Raw genomic sequence first — 19,043 nt, 5'->3', positions numbered from 1 at the left:
TTAAGAAACCCTCCTTAGACCCCTCCCTCCCTACCAACTACTGGCCCATTACCACAGTTCCCTTCCTTCTCAAAATCCTGGACTGTATAGCCTACTCCCAGAACCAGACCTTCCTCGAACAACATCCAACTACTTGGTTACATACATCTGGCGAGACACAAATTCTAGCGGTTATCTGTGACTAGACTTGCTTAGACCCCGTCCCTTTCAAATGCCATGTTCAAAAAAGTGAACATACTATCCACTGTTCCTGGCCGCATCGGCAACACCTCTATCGATCTAGGGGTGTAGTCAACAAACACAAAAAAAACCTTGCAAATTCCCCCAAAATATACATGGGTCCCATTATATCAAGAGCCAGCTTATCCCTGATGACATGGAACACAGGTGAATTAAACAGTAACAGAACCTTAAATATAAACATAACCACAACACACGTGTTGCTTGAGTCACTTTAAACAATTTGTGTACCCCAAATTAGTCTCGTTTGTATGCAGTGGCGTTGCTAGGGGGGGGGGCTAAGGGGGCTATAGCCCCTGATCTTTTGGTTGTAGCCCCGGATAGAATCTCAGGAGCCACAGCCAAAAGGCTAGCTAGCCCCCTGTCCCGACAGTTCCAACATTAGCGTAGCCCCAGGTCTTTTCCAGACCTAGCAACTCCCCTGTCTGTATGCATCTTGCATTGCTTGATGCTCGTCTGCTTGTAGTTGATTATTTTTCCGCCTAAATAATTTTTGGGGAATTTTGAGAAAATCTGTGGCTATATTTTTGCATCATCGAAGGTGTGGTCTCCATTCAACTATGGTATAGCGAGAAATCATAAAAATCGACATGGGCCAGGATTATTTCCCTGTACCTATGTAGAGCAGCATGTGGTCATCTGAAATGTATCATACAAAATTGTGCCATAACCTTTTAGTACCATTCACGCGGAAAACACTAAACTAGTGCTTGCACCGATAACCAAAGTGGTGGTACTACTCCGAGGTCTAGAGTTTAACTTCCTGGGACGAGTGGCTAGAGTTTAACTTCCTGGGACGAGTAAGCTGGAAAAGTCTAACATGATGATCTAAATATTCCTGGCCAAAGACCTGAGAGCACAGAGCAATGCAAAAAAAAACCTCGTGCATTTAATAAAATCGACTTTGGAGCACACTATTTATGGGTGCAAGGGCGAAAGTGAGAAGAGGCGTCTTGGAACTGGGTGCTAGTTTGAAGTTTGTGAGGTTACCCAGGTCAGGTGCCTCACATATAACGGAATTTATGGAATGGTATATCAGTGGGCTTGGCAGATTCCTCCTGCACTTTCAGGGAATTGCTTGAGGGCGGGGGGCACGAAGGCACCTGTGACGCCTTGTGAATATGCTACTCCTTTGAAGGCCTATAAATGTCCGCTGCGCTTGAAGGTGAAATGCGGCCAAACAGGCGGTTGACAAGGAAAGGAATGTGTGAAAGCCACGGGCTGGCCATAGTGCCGCGTGCATGGCGGGTACGCGAGAGGGCACATTTTGGTAGCCTTTGTATGCGCGCCACAAACTGTTTTGAAATGCAGTCTTTATAAACAATACCACATTGGTTTGTATACATGTCTGAACTTATTTTGTGAGGCGATATATAAACAATAAATTACTACCATATATGTGTTTATTTCGAGTAAGCAATCCTCGCAGGATTTTGTGAACAGTGTCAATCGCAGCTTTCTTCCTTTTGCAGGTATTTCTTTGGCAAATGTTACTTTGGCAGCAGAGCTCGCTTGAGCTTAATAGAACCCGTGCTGCTTCAAGATGGCGGATGCGAGGTCTAGGCGCATCTGAGTGGCTCCGGCGGCCTGGCAGAGGCGGAGGCCCGGAGGGCAGAGTCCACAGAGCGCCTGCTGGACTGGACGCGTAACGGAACGGAACTGAACTGCACAGCTGCTGCAAGCCTGCAAGGGACTGAAACCGCCGCCGAAGACTCGCCATGGCTCTCCTTAGAGGTACTATTAATCAGAGGATAGGACATGTGTCTTAGTGGACAACACTTTGGGGAAGACTGTGTGGATGGGCAGCTAGCTGTACAGCTGCGATTTTCTGAAGCTGGTGCGCCTGCAGCCCGCCAGTGCACGCTCTTCTTTTAACCATATGCGATTCAGCGGCTAGGTAGTGTATATTAACCCTACGTGACGTGTGCACTTCATATAGTCCCATTACACTGTGCCTGAGCAGGCTGGCATTCCACCCCCGCCCCCCCCCCACTTCTTGTTGGTATTCAAACTGTTCGCCCTTAACTCCACTTGTGGTTCAGCGTTTCAATGGACCCCCGCCAGCGCCGGCTCAAGGTGCGGTCAGAGGGTGCAGCCGCACAAGGGCTCAGCCGCGGCTCTGCAAATAAAGGGCGCACAGGTCCATGTCATGTGAACGGCGCCTTACAGAAGTGATTATCAGGGACACTCAGCAGGCGGCAATGCGCCCTTAAACACACTTTGCCCTTAAACACACTTTGCAAGAACAGCAGGAGGTTCGGTAGCGCACCGAACAACGGAACGGAGTCCCCCGATGTTCTGCACTTGTGGGCGGGGGTGCAGAATATTTCATGGGGCGCTGTGGGGGTAGGGGGAGAGGGAAGGGGTCAGCTCCCCCCCCCTTTCCCCTCAGTGGCTCTTTCAGTGGCCAGACCTGTACATTTTGGCTGGTGGCTGGGCACAGTTGTCCTCCTGACAGCGGGACAACTTCCCCCGGGAGAGCCTGGAGAGCAATGAATATTGTGCCCAGCTGCCAGCCCAAATGTCCTGGCAGCGGGACACCTCCCGTTCGCCACCATCATTGACAAAGAGGGTTCCGAAAGGGCAGGTTCAGACTGGGGCATAACATTGTCTCGGGCACCAATGAAACAGTGATACAGTTGCAAATGGCAATTCATTCTTTTTGTGACAGACTGTTTCAGTAGTACCCAAGGGGGAGTTTTATATATCATTGGTATGTCCTCAAAGTGCTGTTAGGTTGAACCCCCCCCCTCCCCCTCCCTCGGGAACCGTAGTTCTGGTCAGTAGAGAGAGATAGTGTCGTAGGGTGCATGGATGCAGCTGGTGTAATTGCCGGGTGGAAGCAGTGTGCTAGCGTTTAGGTGTGGTGCTCGAGAAGTCAGTTGGATGTGTGCAGTCTGGTGGGTGGACATCCAGACTGGGCTTTGGCTGCGTTAGGCCTGAAGAACGCTTATGTGAGCAACTATGCAGGAATGTGGTCAGCTAGCTGCGTTTTATTAGGGTGATGAGGTGTTGATGAGGTCGTGTTTGTATGTGGACAGCTCGGCCGAATTACTTGGGGTGGGGGGGTATAGCTGTGTACTATTTGAGTGATGGTGTATAGTAGAGCATAAGAGTAGTGATGTGATGTCGTGGTTGTTTTTGGAGCGCCCGAGTCCAGGCACAAGAGAAGGATGGTGGGAACATAGCGACAGACAGACATTTAGAGGCAAGGGGGATATAGATATATGGAGGATACAGATATATAGCAACAGCATGAGGGAAAAGGGGCCGAGTGCACGGTGATGCACGTGTGGCTCGAATTCTGTTCATTCCGTCTACCCTATTCGTTCCGTCCCTACTGTTCGTTCCATTTACTTCATATGCTCTATCTATTCCATCCACTTTATCCATACCATCTGTTCTACCTATTCCATCCACTCTATCCATTCCATCTACTTTATCCAATCAAACCATTCTAACTATACCCTTTTTAATTCATCCACTCTATCTAGTTCATTCACCCTATCTAATTCGTCCAGCTTCATCCTATTCTATCCGGATCATCCATTCTATCCGCTTCATCCCTGGTGGGATGGTGGTCGATGGGGTGGACGGATTATGGGCGGGGAGAGGAGGGCCAGTTTGTTGTTAAGGGCAGTCATTCTGTCGTTAGCGGTGGTGTAGAAGTGGAGCGAGAGAGAGTCGCAGAGTGATTGAGATGGGGTAGATTGGGCTGAGGTACAGGATGGTTTCATGAATTCAGATATGATTTTGTGGAGTTCCTTGCTGCGGTTTCTACAGTTAAGAATTCGATTGTTGTAATGGGCGTTTTTTGCTTTCCGGATTTCTGCTTTATAGTTTTGATGATGCAAGGCGAAGGTGGATCTACTGAGATTGGTTGTTCCTCTCTGCCATTTGCGTTCCAGGGATTTATTTAGTTTTGCAATCCTCAGCTTGGGAGTGAACCATTTGGGAAAAGGTCCAAGGCATGAGGTGGAGCGGCATGAGGGGTGAGCAGGATTAGCGAGTCATTGAGCCATGAGTCGAACGATTCGATGGTTAAAGAGTCATGGGGGATAGTTGAGGGGGGACTGTGGATAAGGGAGGAGCTTTAGTTTGTTCCAGCATTTGCGATGAAGGGGGACGGTTGGTTCAGAGGTGGGGGCGGAGGCAGGTGTGAGGATGGAGAAAGGGACGATGAAGTGATCAGACCATAGTGGTAAGGGCGGGGGCTAGATGTATCTGGTCATGGAAGCTGTAGATGGCATCAAGGGTGTGTCCTTTAGAATGAGTTGGGCCGTTCATGTGAAGGGAGAGGTTAAGCGCATCAAGGCAGTCGACCAGTGAATGGGTCATGGGGTTGGTGTGAATGTCTAGCCAGATACTGAAATCTCCTAGGAGAGTCAGGGAGGGGTGGTTTACTTGGATGGTCACAGAGGTTGGTTGTGAAATGTCTGTCGTAACCGGGAGGTCTTTAGATGATTTAGAAGCTGTGGGAGAACCTCGGGGGCAGTGAGAGTTTAACGAGAAGGGATTTTCAAGAAGGAGTGTATGTCTGGAAATCGAAGAGTGAGACGGAGAAGTGAGATTTGAAAACGACTGCCACGCCGCCACCTCTAGAGGGTCTGTTGAGCGGAATGAGGGAGTTTTCAGCAACATGTTCAAAACGACTAGCCGTATAGTGAAGTAACTCATCGAACTGGGCACGCAGGCCCAAAAAGTGGCCGGCGTTGACCAAAAAAACTCTCTCTCACTAGCATGTTGTGTTTTGGGTTCGGGCATTACCCTATAGGACAGTCTGGGTCTGTGAAAGAGAGATGTCCTGCTGCCAAGACAAAGACTGTGATGAGCAGGAGCACGTGACACGGCAAACAGGTGTCCATGTCCCACACCGCTGCAGCCTGAAGCAGTGCGCCACACAACACCAGACAGTGATCCTGCGTGCCATTGCAGCGCCAGTCCTGAGCGCATTCACTAACATGAGTAGAAAGAAGTCCTATGATTTCTTTCGGGGGACAGTGAAATGATATGAATTCTTTCTGAAGTCTGGCTAGTGAATGCGCTCAGGACTGGAGCTGCAATGGCACAGAGGAGCACTATCTGGTGATGTCTCCCAGTGTGGGCATGCAGGGCTGGCCTTGGGCCAGGGCAGGCCAGGCGACCTTCGGGCAGTCTTTCAAGTGCTCCCCCGAGCTGGCGTAGTGAGCGAAGGCCCGGCAGGCGCCCTTTTGCCATTAAATGCGCCTGTGGCGTGGCATGTTTAATAACAATAGGTATTCACATGATTACCTCTTCGCTCTCACGCGGGGGCAAGGCGGGTTGCATTGGAATAGGATGCTCATGCATGAGCGTCCTATTCCAGTGATTAGCTCCCTGCAAGGTACCGGAGCTAGGAGGTTGGAGAAAAATGTGGCGCATCCTGCCCCCCCTTTCTCCCTGCTGACCAGGGGCGTGCAGGGACGGGGGGGCACCAATTCGCCCAGGGCGCTGCTGCCACGAAGGCCGGCCCTGTGGGCATGTTACACAAGCTCTCCTGTATTGCTGTTGTGTCCACGAGCATCCCACAAGCACTCTGGTTCAGCTCGAGTCACCACTGATATTCGTGTGCATCCACCCATGTATTCTTTGCCATTCCTTTTGACCCATGTGTTTGTCGCTCGCCCTGTGTGCCTTGCACTTTTACCATGGGATTTGGTTCACAGTCTCTCTATTTAGTATAAAGAGGAAGTCCCTGTCCAGAGATGCCCTGGGACCCAGGTCCTTTCAGGGAGCATGTGTTGTGCAGCCTCGTGTATCCTCCATATGCCACATCGGGTCAGCATCGCTCTGCTGGTACCATCCCCTCGGCCCCAGAGACCCATCACTTGGCCCCCTGTAAAGGACTTGGTCACAGTAGCCTCTCCTGTCATATTTGTGGCCCAGTCCTTTTGCTATTATCCGAAATATTTACACATCTTGTCTTTTGCCTCTTGGTCACTTAGTCATCTCATGGCTTTCGAACTTGGCTGTAAGAACGGATTGCTCTTTCTATCAGGTGGTGAATGCCACGAGTGTTCATTATTGGGCACTAAAGGCCTTCATGCTTCAACTTTCTGTAGACGTCCAGGGAGAACCATCATGAAACAAAAAAGGTGGGTGATTTCGTTTTTACAATTCTCCTCCAATTAGATGTCCGCACTACTTGACGAACATTAAAACACACATTTGTGAACGTTGTTTATGGTCTAAATGTTTTAAGTTTAGGAATTTGGCACACATTTGGGCTTTAATAATATACATAAATGTGCAGCATAGACATTTAGGGACTGATTCACAGAAGTGTTTTATAATGGGGCAATCCCATTAGAAAATGCTCTGTGAATCAGGCCAGTTTTAAATCACTTGTCCCCTCTATTGTTCGCATGCACACAACACACCATTTCTTACACCGGCGCCGACACTCGGTTATCACTCGCCAGTAGTGAGTGCACATTTTGAGGCCAGAATGCAGGGTTAATTGGGCTGTGGGACTTTTTTTTTATATCATGCTTTGTGCCAGATTCCAGTCTCTTAAGCACTGTACCGGGTGCTGGTCACTGTTCGTCTTGCTTCTAAAACAAGTACATTTCCCCTGAGGTATCCTCCCAGACCCGTTAATATTTGCTCTCATGTGCTACATTGAAAAAGGCTTGGGGCTCTTTTAGGAAACTGAGGTTTAGCATAAAGGAGCAATTCAGGTGAGAAGGATTTTTTTTATGTTTGTTGCTTTGGCTTATGGGGCAGAGTTTCAAGTTACATTTCCTGCCCTGTACTTCTAGAGATAAGATGTTTATTGATGCTGGAAATGATACTGAGCGCAGAGAACAGTGGTGGATGAGCCGTTATGTTTAATGTATCATGTATGCTCATAAAAAAAGTCATGCCCCAGTAAGAAAGGGCTAGACTGGCTGCCCACAAATGCCAGTCTAGCCAAGTAATTACGCATGGCATACTTGGTTTAAAACCAAGTATGACTTGTGTTGTTACTTGGCTAGACTGCATTTAGGGACAGTTTCAGGACTTTTCAACTGAAAGGGGCTTCGAGCCTCTGGGGCCCTACATCAACTACCCCCATTTTCCAGTGAACAGTGTTGTAACACACCAATATATTAATTTCTCTATTTTCATTCTGGGTCTTAAAATGTGTGCTTTGCAGCGCTCCCATTACAAGCTGTGTTTTCTCTTCCCACGGGATATACAGAAGTGTTACCACCTTATTGCATTCTAACACTCGTTCCTCCACATGAGCTACTTGCTGACAAGGGTTTAGAGCTCTTCATTGGGCATTTAGTGTTTAAGCTCCCTGCTGGCTGGCCATCTCTTGATAATCGGCAGCTATTAACCTTATCTTTGTCACCATTGTAATGTATACAACCCATGGGTGCCTCAGACTCTTTGCACTATAAGCAGAGTCCCCCCAACCAACATGTTGAAATGTGCCCCCACACATCTTCAACTGGTACTGGGACAGCTAGGCTAGTACTTTATTACTGTGGCTTGACATTTTTTCTTGCCATCAATGATCAACCAACTATGGTATGTGTTATTACTTTCCTAGTCTGGCATTTTTGAACAGCCAGTCTAGCCGTTTCTTACTGTGGCATGACATTTGTTCCGGCATCCTGACCGGGACAGCAGTATTGCCGTATGCTCCTGCTCTGCACCCTCCATGCTCAATGGAGGGCATAGCAGGAGCACGCTCTGGGTCACACTACAGTGTGTCGACTGCAATGGAGGCCCAATAAGAAGCTGAGCAGGAGCACACAGCTCCATGTCCCACTATTGTCCGAATGTTGTAGGGAGAGGGTAGAGTGAAGTCCTCAAATGGGGGGCAGGAATGATTGCGTGTCAGTTTAGCATTAATTTTCCAAGGTGCATTTGTGGGCCAAAGCAGCAGGACTTTTTTCATGGCTCGCCCCCACCCCCAAACACCCACTCTTGCAATGCTAGATACTCCCCTGCCCCATCTGTTATTTATGTAGTTCGTGGATGTACCCCTACCCACCTCGTCACAGGGAGGGCTTCGAGCTTTCAGTGGCACACTCCCTTTTTATTCCACCTGTGACTTGTATTTCCTCTTAAAATTATGTGAAGTGAGGTTTGTTATTCGAGACTGAATGTACACTGCTTTTGTATAAAACCGATGTACCCGCCCATGCTATTATGCACTGATTCTTCAATAGGATTGATACCTCCTTTTTATTACCTATAGCACATATCAGGGGTTCCTTCGATGTTCCCGAAAGTATTGCTCACTTCTTCTCTATCCGTCCATTGCATGCGGACGCTCGGGAGAGACGCGCCTACACACTACCAGCCCACCAGCAAAGCCTTCTCTTGGTCATAGCTGGTCCCAAATGGCCCTGGTACGCTTTATCTGGGAGAATGCTCCTTAACCAGGTGCAAGGGTGGACTTGCCCCGTACTTATTGTTGTCCTTTGTGTCTTTGTGCACCCTGATGCCTGCAGGTTTTCGCGCGTTATAAATAAAAATACAAATACAAAAGAGGCCCTGGAAATAATGTTCAAAGTGGCCCCATATTACACATGTTCACCAAGCTCAACCCTTTTCCTATGAGAAATGTGGAAATAAAATGGGTTGCCGCACAAAAGAGGCTCAGGGTTCAGAGGCCTACCGGGAAAACTCCAGAGTTGTCATTAGGCCAGTCCAGCCCTGACCAGGTGGGTGCAAGGAAAACATATTTTTTTCTTGTAGAGTGAGTAATTGGAAATGTATCAGAAAGGTTACAGATACAGGGGTCAACTTCTTTCTGCGTGCCACCCATTCAGTATGTGGTAGCATGGCGCTTGCAGTGTTGTTCTGTGATGAAGGCATGAGCTAGGTATCGTTGTTGTCCTATCATCAAGGTTTATATGTGGCTACTGTAATCTCATTATTGTGAATATCTGCTGTGCCGTAGTCTTCGCATAGAAGCTGTCTGCATTTAATGTCGGAAATGACTCTAGAATATCAATTGGGGGTTTATGATTCCTGCCCCATAAGCGAAAAATACCCTGTTGTCCAGCCCTGTACAATTGCTTGCTTCACGTTCATGAACAGCAAGGACCTCCTTTAGCTCCTAAGCAAAGGTTGCACACCAAAGTAAACGGCTCCCCTCCGCCACATTTTTTCATTTGCACAGCGGAGTGCAAAAGTGCAGGGGAAAAGACCCTTTTGTCCTGCACTTTTGCACTCTGCCGTGGAAATGAACTAAACCCTACATGCCATGTACACATGGCAGGCAGCGTTTACAATGGATCCCTATGGAGTCCGCCTGCTTTATGATGGCGCATAAAGCTGGCTGGCTCCATAGGGATCCTTAGCATTTGCGCCGGCATAAAAATGCATGGTAGCGCAAATGCTAGAGCATTTGAATGGTGGGAAGGTAGGGAGGCGGCAAGTTGCATTCCGCCCCTCCTCTCTCCGTGGCGTCAACATGGAATGTTAAAAGCCATATGCAATGGGGTCATTTTCGATGTAAAATGGAGGAGTATAAGCCAAATGTAATGTTTTCATCCCATGGCCCGGTTTTCAGCCTTTCCAAAGTGTAGGAGGCCATCAAAGCTGAGTATCCATCTATTCTTTGCTTTCCTCCATCGTCTGAGAGAACACCCAGTTTTACGCCTGCATAAGAGTTTCATGCAGTTGTAAAACTGAAGGATTCCAATGGAATACGCCTCAAAATTGCACCTGCTCAATAGTAGGCAGAATTAATTGGAATGCGTTATAAAACCACCTGCAAAGAGTGATTTAAAGGCCATTTTTATTTCTCAAAGCGGAGAGAAAGTGAAGATTAAAATCAATTTGGCCTTGCTTTACTCTTTACGTTTACTCTCTGCTTTCGAGGGGATGAAACCCAAGTGCACCTGGCGACCCTACATGCCCTTACCGTGTTTTTCTACCTCTGTCTTGTTGAATTCTAAACTGTTCTTGATCGAAAATTTGAGGATTAATTTAACGTAGGCATAGTCCAGTCCCATTGAATACTATCAGTGTGATACACTCATGGAGCAGTTCAGATAAATTATGTCATTTTTCTTGGTGGTACACATTGTGCTTGCCTAGCTTTACGAAATGGTTCCCGTTTCCCAGTGATCATTGGGTAACTCATAATTATCTTTGGCAATAGACCTATTGAGGCAGGGAAGGTCTATGCATAAACATTATCTGCCCTTTCCTTTTTTTGAATGAATCCCATAGGGCCGAGTGAACAGTAAGTATTGTAAATAAATCTTAACGAGCTGTAATGTGAGCGTATCTCACATTGTGCTTAATTAGCGCAGCTTCATTTTTCAACTTCATTAAATTGGCATATCTGCGGACATACACCTCATATCTTTGCTAATATAGCAGCGTTTGCCCTCATCTCCCATGACTTCTGAGTATATGCTAGCCTTCACTGGTCAAGTTTGATTTGGCGTGCAATCTGCTTATAATGGATTCCTTCCTCCCACAGATTCTTCTATCATATCTATCACCCAGCGCAGCTGCTCTTCAGAAACCTTTCCTCCACCAGGGGGAGCAGCACGGCTCCGCTTGAGGCCTCTATGCATTCCTTGCCGGACATTACGCGTGGGCTAGTATATATCAAGATGCCGCACACCCTGACCTCAGTTTATTTTCCACAAACCCTGCTAGCATCAGGAACACTGTTTAGTTTCAATGTTTTCTTAGTTTCGCACAATGCCGAATCCTGCCAAGGCCTTGGCTTTCAAGTCATGTGTTGACTGCGGTCACCAGATGTTCATTTTCGACCCCTCATAGTTTCTCTCAGGAAGGAATCTCGACACGCAGCAGTTACCCTTTTCTATAAGGAAAAAACATCAGGCGGACCCGTTTGAGGCTGCTGGACCCAGTCCAAAAAGAAATCTCGAAAGATGTCCCACTCACCCAGCAGATCCCCTTAGCACTCTTCCTCAAAGAAGGAGTCACCACTCCATGGACCCCTCTGTGCACATGGCACCACAGGTACCATCCCTAACTCAATCCTCCTTGCCTGAGGAGAAATCGTAGGTATTTAGGCTTAAGATACTTGACATCTTTGCCAAGGCCCCTGCACCGACAGCTTCGGTCGTGCCACCGGACCCAACACGCTACAGAGAGACACCCGGGAGCCACGGCTCTGGCCATGGCTCTCCCATGCAAATAACCATTGCTACGCCAAACTATTTTGTCTTCTGACATCAGTTACTCGGCACAAGCTCCTTCGTCCACAGCATCGCTGGTGTTGGGGATCCTCAGTAATATGCTCCTTTCCTATAGCAGCATTTATGTCAAGGATCGAGGACATCTTTGCTGAGGAGGATGATCCCACCCCTTCTGGGCTGGAACCTTTATGCCCTAGGGATGTCAGGGATTTCCCTGAGGAAATGTATATGGTAGATAGAGAGCTGTTGGACCTGGCCTTCATTTTACAAGAGGAAAATGGGTTGGATGCATCTCCAGGGTTGTACATGTTACTTATGCCAACTCTAGGAAAAACTCATTATTCCTTACTTGCAAGTACATTATTATTTTTTTTTTTAAATATTTATTTTCCAAAATTACAGTAGTGTGAAAAGACAAATAACAAAAGCGCAACATACAAAAACAATTCAATGAACACCCAACTATATACAAACCCCCACCCACAGAGTCACATTTCATTCAATATCAGGCCTAATACAATAAAAGAAATTCACCCCAAATCTTGTTGAATAATGCACTTTTCTTTTCCCTTAGATACAAAACCCTTTCAATATCCGCCAATATATGCATCTCATCAATCCACATTCCAATGTTAACGGGAGTAGAGGTCTTCAATGTCTCTATCAGTTTCTTTCCCACCATTGCTCCCCAAAAGATCCACTTTCTCTGGGAAGTACTCAAGTACTTAAAATCCATGTGAATTCTCTCATCAAGAACCTTCTCACAAATCTGGTCAAATTCGAACCACATACCCCCCACCCTTGAACATTCCCACAGCATATGTTCAAAGGTGCCCACCTCATGAACACATGCCCAACAGTCAGAATTATCACTCATTCCCCTTTCCATCAGCCTCTCAGGCGTCCAATACGTTCTATTTTTGTTCTGACGCAATCTCTCAACCAGACTCAAAGAACACAATTTCACATTCTCACAAATTCGAGATCAATGATCCTCCGCAATGTCCTCACCAATCCTCCAGTTCCAATCCAGTCTCAAAGCATCATTTATCTTAAAGTTAGACACAATTTGTTTATAAACATAGCTGACTAGGCCACAACCACTCACCCCCGGGTTCCAACCAAGCAAATCCAAATTGATTCCCCTTATCCAGATTTACGTCACCCAACGCTCTCCTGATCTTCCGATAATCCACCAGACAAAAAGTAGGGATACCAAACTTCAACCTTACCTCTATAGCAGACATCCAAGTCATACCATTAAAAAGGTCCCCAATCCACTGAACCCCAGCAAGGAACCAATTGTGCCAGAACAAAACTTTCCCTTCATGAGTAACACTCGGATTCAGCCAAAGTGAAGTACTCGGGTCTCTCAACGCATTGAAACCCAAACATTCATTCAAAGCCAAACAAGAAGTCCGCAGACTCCTAGTCAACGGATTCTCCAACCTCTGTCTGCCTAGCTGACTCGTCAACAGAGCCCTAGGCGACAAAGAACTCGCATGACTAGACTCTGCACCAAACCAATCTCCACCATCTAATTTAAGAGAGGCAAATAAGGTACGGGACATGAAAGCCAGATGATATGCCCTGAAGTCTGGCACTCCCAGCCCACCTTTTGACAAGGGCAACTGTAGTTTACTAATCCTCAAGCACAGAGGTTTATGATCCCACAAGAAACCTTGCATGAGTCTATCCACTTCCCGCCAATACTGTCTCTCAATCTCCAACGGGACCATACTCAGAACATAGTTTGGGAGTTGACACCATTTTCAAAGCATTCACCTTCCCCCTAAAGGGAAAGATGCAATAATAACCATCTATCCAGATCCGATTTTGAAAGTCGCACACACCACATTCATGTTCACTCTCACAAAATCGGCAACCGCAGGTAAAATCCAAACCCCCAAGTACATCAATTTCTCAGCGCAGCACTTGAAGCCCAACCCAGTAACCAAATGTTTGTCACATAATGAGACAAGGGGCAGAACATCCGATTTCGCCCAATTAATCTTGTATCCAGAACACCGATGAAACACCTCCAGAACATTCATAAGTACAGGCAGCGATTCAGCAAGATTCTTAAGGACCAATAGGAAGTCATCAGCATATAGCCAAGCTTTTTGTTTCAAACCCCAACAATCAATACCTTGTAGGCCATTCTCAACTCTCAGCTTAATGGCCAAAGGTTCAATACTAAGCACAAATAAGAGAGGAGACAACGGGCAACCTTGTCGCGTGCCACGTTCCAATTCAAAAGATGGAGACCTCTGACCATTAGTTTTAATATCCGCCGTGGGATTGGTATATAGCAGTCTAATCCAGGAACAAAAATGATTACCAAAACCCATTTTTTCCAGAACACTAAACATAAATTGCCAGTTGACTCTATCGAATGCCTTTTCGGCATGCAATGAGAGAACAGCCGAGTCTTCTGATAGCTCTGACGCTCTAGCGATGGAATACAGTAGATTCCTCATGTTGCTGGACGTCGTCCTGCCCTTAATAAAACCAGACTGATTTTGATCTATCAACTTCGGCAGAACATTTTCTAGCCTTAACACCAGAACCTTAGCTAAGATCTTGTTGTCTACATTAATTAAACTAATAGGCCTGTAACTGGACGCCAACGTTTCATCCTTGTCCCTCTTTAGAAAGACTGAAATTGTGGCATGCCTAGTCGTATCCGGAAGTAATCCCCGAGCTTTAGAAGCCTTATACATATCCGTTAACAACAAAAATGCAGAATCAGGTAACCACCTATAAAACTCCACTGGCAGCCTATCAGGGCCTGGAGACCTGCCAACATTTAATTTAGAAATTGCATTCTTGACCTCATCCACAGTTATAGGTTCTTCCAACAATGTTGATCCCTCTTCAGAAATTTCTGGAACCGGAATCGTCCCCAAAAAATCACCATTATCCGCATCAATGTATGTCTCATTTTTATATAAATTCATATAAAACTCCTTAAACACCTCATTTTGTAAGTACATTATGAAAAAGGAGCACGCTTTTTTAATATTGACTTTCATTTCCCGGGATGTGCAACCCGATTCTGAAGGAATCCTTTTGATCATCAGGGCTCCTTGGGGCAACCCAAGGAGCCCTGATGACGTGCAGAGGAAGCTTTCTGTGCTCTTACACCAAGTGTGCAAAATGGTGGAATTATTCTCCATACCATATAGTGCCATTAGGGATTTGTTGTGCCTGTATGCCCGGATAAACCTAAGGAGTATGCCCAACATTTCACGTCGAACCCCCGAATTGCTGCAGAAACCAGACTAAATCCTTTTCATAATATATTCTCTTGCAATTCTTCCATTATGTTTGCCGTGAAAATTACTGCCCAGATAACAATATTCACTAGCAACCTTAATAGAGCTGTGTTCTAGTTTCCAAGTGGAACCTTCTCCTCGTTTGGTCGTTGGTAGTAAAAGACATTTCTTCAGTTTTGCAATTATTGGATGTAGAAACATTTGTTACATCATTAATACTCCTCTGTAGGCCAAATCTAATCTTATCCAACAAGCATAAATCGTCAGCATACTCTAACTAAGGGACGTGAGTGACCCACAAATTTAATAGGGAAGTTTAGAATTGGACTGGGGGCATTATCAAGATGAGTTATAAAGGGATTAAAAAGCAGTGCTAAGACACACCCATGTTTCAGCCCCTGTATGGCTTTAATCGGGTCAATACAACGTCCCTCCCTTTCAAGCCTCACTGTAGCACTTATGTTTGTGTGCAATGCTATCAACATTTTTGATAGGCAAATTTCACTGTCCCAATTAAACATTTTTCCAGAGCAAATACCCATCAACCTGTTCTTAAGCTGCAGTATAATCCAAAAATATTACATACAAAATTGTCTTGGGATCAATGCTTGTCACTGAGAACACGTAATAATATAATATTAAGTAGTTCACATACCCTTTCTAACACCTATCTGGAAAGGAGGTAAGTGCCCATGAATTGTACCCAAGCACTAAGATCTGAAGAGCAAAGTGACGAGAATCTTGCTAGATGTGTACACCAGGGCAAACGAGTGATCATTTCTATGGTCTTTCGTCTTCTCCTTTTTAAACTGGGGCTCAGAATACTCTGTACACAGTTTTTGATATACTTTTCTATAGGATTTAGAATACATCCTCCCATCCTGGTGTTATTTTTTTTAATAACATTGACGGCTAGCCTGTCGTCACGGTTTGATACCTGTCAGAATTTGTTAATGCAGTTTAAGGAATATGTATACATAATTCCTAAATCTGGTCACCCATTGGGTTATTTTGCGAGGCCTTGGAATGCATATTGCTGTTGTTTGTTATAATCCAAAATGTTTTTAGCATTGGAAGAAGTCTATATATTTATCATCATATGCTCCTTTTCTTTATTTTACTTGCTTCTATGATTAGTCAATTCTTGTAAGACTGTTCAATCCTTCCCCTTACTGACATCTGCTGGACTCCATCCAAACTTAGATAATGCAATATGTTCCTTTTAGTCTGGTCTGTATTCTCTTTTCCTAGTCTCTACATTGAGATCATATCTAATTTCTATATGTTACCATAGGAGCACAAATATTATGGAAGTTTTAATGCCTTTAATTCCATTGTTACTTGCTTAGCCCAATTTGAAAAACAATAAGCATCTAATTTCTAATCAAACTCCCGATGTTGCAACGCAAGGACTCCCGATGTTGCAACGCAAGGGTCAACATATACTTATTGCTGCTTTTGATGTTTTATACCAATACATTCAATTCCCTCTGCTAATACTGTATTCCCCTGAATAGTTTATGCGCACTACCTTTACAATCTCCATATTGCACTTTGGACACAACACAGCATGGCCACTAAAAGCATTTTACATTATAAGGCACTGTTGTACCCATTCAAAAATAGATGCCCATTTAACAAAATATTTTAGTGTTTAATTGGATAAATTCACTTCCCCAGGGAAGTTACCCCTAGTAGCTCATGGAGCTTCCTAATTAACCTGATAATTCCCACAAAATTGCACCTATTATTTACCCATTTTGTTATACATTTATTTTTCAGATGATCTGGGAAAATATATTCCTATGGTATAATGTCCTCCTTCCAATCAATGATTTGACTACAAGAGCATTTGAAGTTTAGGTTTCTTAAGCATTATTGTAGGACTGATAGACCTATACACCATCCGTTCCTCCAAAATGCTAGCAAGATAAGTTCCACCCATGCTGTATCATGATGCTCATATGGGTCACAAATCTTAGCAAACTATGTTTCTACAGATGTCCCTCCTTCTCCCCTGAACTTTGATAGAGGTTGCTATGCAAACATTTGTCTCATCCTTACCCTCAAGCCTATCAATTATTATTATTCCTTTTCTAACACTGCTACACAGGCCACCCTTAGGCCTACCTCGGTCCTTATTAGTAGATGGGTTAAGCACTAATCTTGCTTACACACAACCAGGTTTCCTGAAGCAGTATTATACCCTGAACACACAAGAGTATGACTATGAACGTGCTTGTAAGGAAGGTTCTATGAAATAATGTTGAGGGAATAAGACCAAGGCTCTGATGCAATATTTGATTGTAAAAGTGAGGGCAAGCAACACCCATCATTAGCAGACTCCATGTGTTGCGCTGGCTCTTTTTCTACTTGTAATACAATTACACTGACAGCCACTGCAGTTATGGCACATTTTTGTTTTGTTTTTCGTTATCATGAATTCACTGCTCTGCCCAAGGTCTGTCATGACACCCTTAACCATTATTATCAAATCTATCCTCCCTGGGTTAATCTCGCTTAGCGATTGGCCCCTATCAGGGGAAACCCTCATATCCCATAAAAGCCTCCCTGTGTTCACACACGAAAGGTGCAAGTGTAAGAGATTTAACATGCATCTTTACCTTCATACAAATGTTTAGGTCCCAAAAATGGACTTGCTCTATATATTGCTAATGTTAATTACTCTGAGAAGAAGCTTCTGATACAATGGGTTTAGTATTTTACTTCTATTTAGATTCCAGTCTGCTGCATCATTGAACATGAATTCAAACATAAACATTGTAGTACTCTGTAGTTTAATGTAACAATAGTCTAGGATCCGCTTTCTATCATTGTCTGAGTAATTGGGCCAGTGGGATTTAGATGAACTTCATAGTACCTGGCTGGTATTCTACCATTCTTCCATGCAGGTTTGCCTACACGGGGTACCAATTGTGATCATATCTGTTCTTAAACTCTGAACGCAAGCTTTCAGGTACCAGACCTCTGGCCCACATTACTCTAAAATCTTCAGATTGCACCGAAATTCAATCTTCCTTGTAAACCAGTTATTTTTTGGCCTGTTGGTCAATTTCTTTAATCTCTAACAGCTACTCCTTGAGGTCAATATACATTTTTTTTTTTTACCTGAGCCCTGCATACTCTTTTGCTTGGTTTTAGCAACAAGTTATGGCTTTGTATAACTTTCATATCTTTGACGGGAATACTTGTGACATTTTTGTTTTTATTTATTTTTGCTTTTTGTCTTTTTCTATGTTCATCTTGTGAAACAGGGCCTGTCTTCCTATCTGGATGGCTGTTAATTTTATATCTACTGGCAATACTGGGCTGAGAAGCATCCATCCAGCAACTTTCACCTCAATAGGTTTTCTTTGCCATTTGCATTTTGTTTTGCCCTGGGCTGACCGTCGGGCTGCATTAATTCCAGGCCCCGCTGGAACCTAATGCTAAAGACTCCGTAAAAGGGGATTCCCTCTTGGTTTTTCAAAGGGCTGATGGACGGATTCCTTATTACCCTGCCCGACAGATAATACTACGTGTGGGCGTTGCACACAGATAATATAAGTATATAATTATTTGTATTACTTTATAAGTATTTTTCAGGGTGTCCTGTCAGAGATAGGCTAAAGGTCAAAGCAAAGTCAGCGGTCGGTGTAGAGAAGTCCGTCAACGCGACCAACTAGGGAAAAAGGCTCAGAACACCTCTTGCAAAGAGAACAAGGTTTATTTTCATAAAGGGAAAGACGCGCCAGCAAAGAACTCTGCTAACATGGAGCACTCTGAAGAAAATCGCATTGACATCAAGTTATCAAGGCACACAGCGTCATAAGTGACGTACACTGCATAGGTTACATATCCCGGCGGCTGGTTGGTGTGACCCTTTAAATATGCTACTTGGTCCATAAGAGATGCCAGGTCATTGCTCCCAGCTTCTCCAGTCCATCTTCGCCCACGTGGGGTTCTTCTTTGTGCGTCATCAGGTGAGAAGCTCTAATTAGCAATGAATAACGCAAACGCATTGCATTCCTTCTCTGTGGCCTAATGTACACCTGGTACTGCAGACATAGGCGCAGAGGATATTTTCAATGTAACATTTATCTTACAAACCCCAGCTCGATCCCAGATGCCTCAGCGCCGTTCCAGTACTCCCTATCCCAGGCTTAATTTTGTTACTTTCCCTCCAGGTCACCTCACATCAGAAATCACAGGGGCCTAGGGTATTCTGCTGTGATACTTCTGATAAATAGGTGATCTAACAGTTTTATGGTCGGGGGCTGGCTGGTACTCTGGAATGCAGGACGGAGGCTCATGCCCTCCTTCTGGTGGGATAACTGTTCACAGGGTGCTCTCTGCCCCATCATGGCCTTGTAGGGCG

General features: G+C 45.1%; 1 protein-coding gene across 1 annotated transcript in view; it reads left to right on the top strand.

Moving 5' to 3' along the window:
• Positions 1–1,743: 1,743 nt before the first annotated feature.
• The window catches only part of ACAA2 (acetyl-CoA acyltransferase 2), a 417,950-nt gene continuing 400,650 nt past the window's right edge, over positions 1,744–19,043 (top strand). The window contains exon 1 of the mRNA XM_069626958.1: positions 1,744–1,974. Within this exon, the coding sequence (XP_069483059.1) occupies positions 1,959–1,974 (16 nt within the window). The 5' untranslated portion in view covers positions 1,744–1,958. The remainder of the gene's footprint in view (positions 1,975–19,043) is intronic.

This window comes from Ambystoma mexicanum, chromosome 6p (assembly GCF_040938575.1).
Source record: "Ambystoma mexicanum isolate Mex_15411 chromosome 6p, UKY_AmexF1_1, whole genome shotgun sequence".
NCBI classification, from domain to species: Eukaryota; Metazoa; Chordata; class Amphibia; order Caudata; family Ambystomatidae; genus Ambystoma; species Ambystoma mexicanum.
The sequence above is the reverse complement of the archived record's forward strand: the minus strand, read 5'-3'. Positions and strand labels throughout refer to the sequence as shown.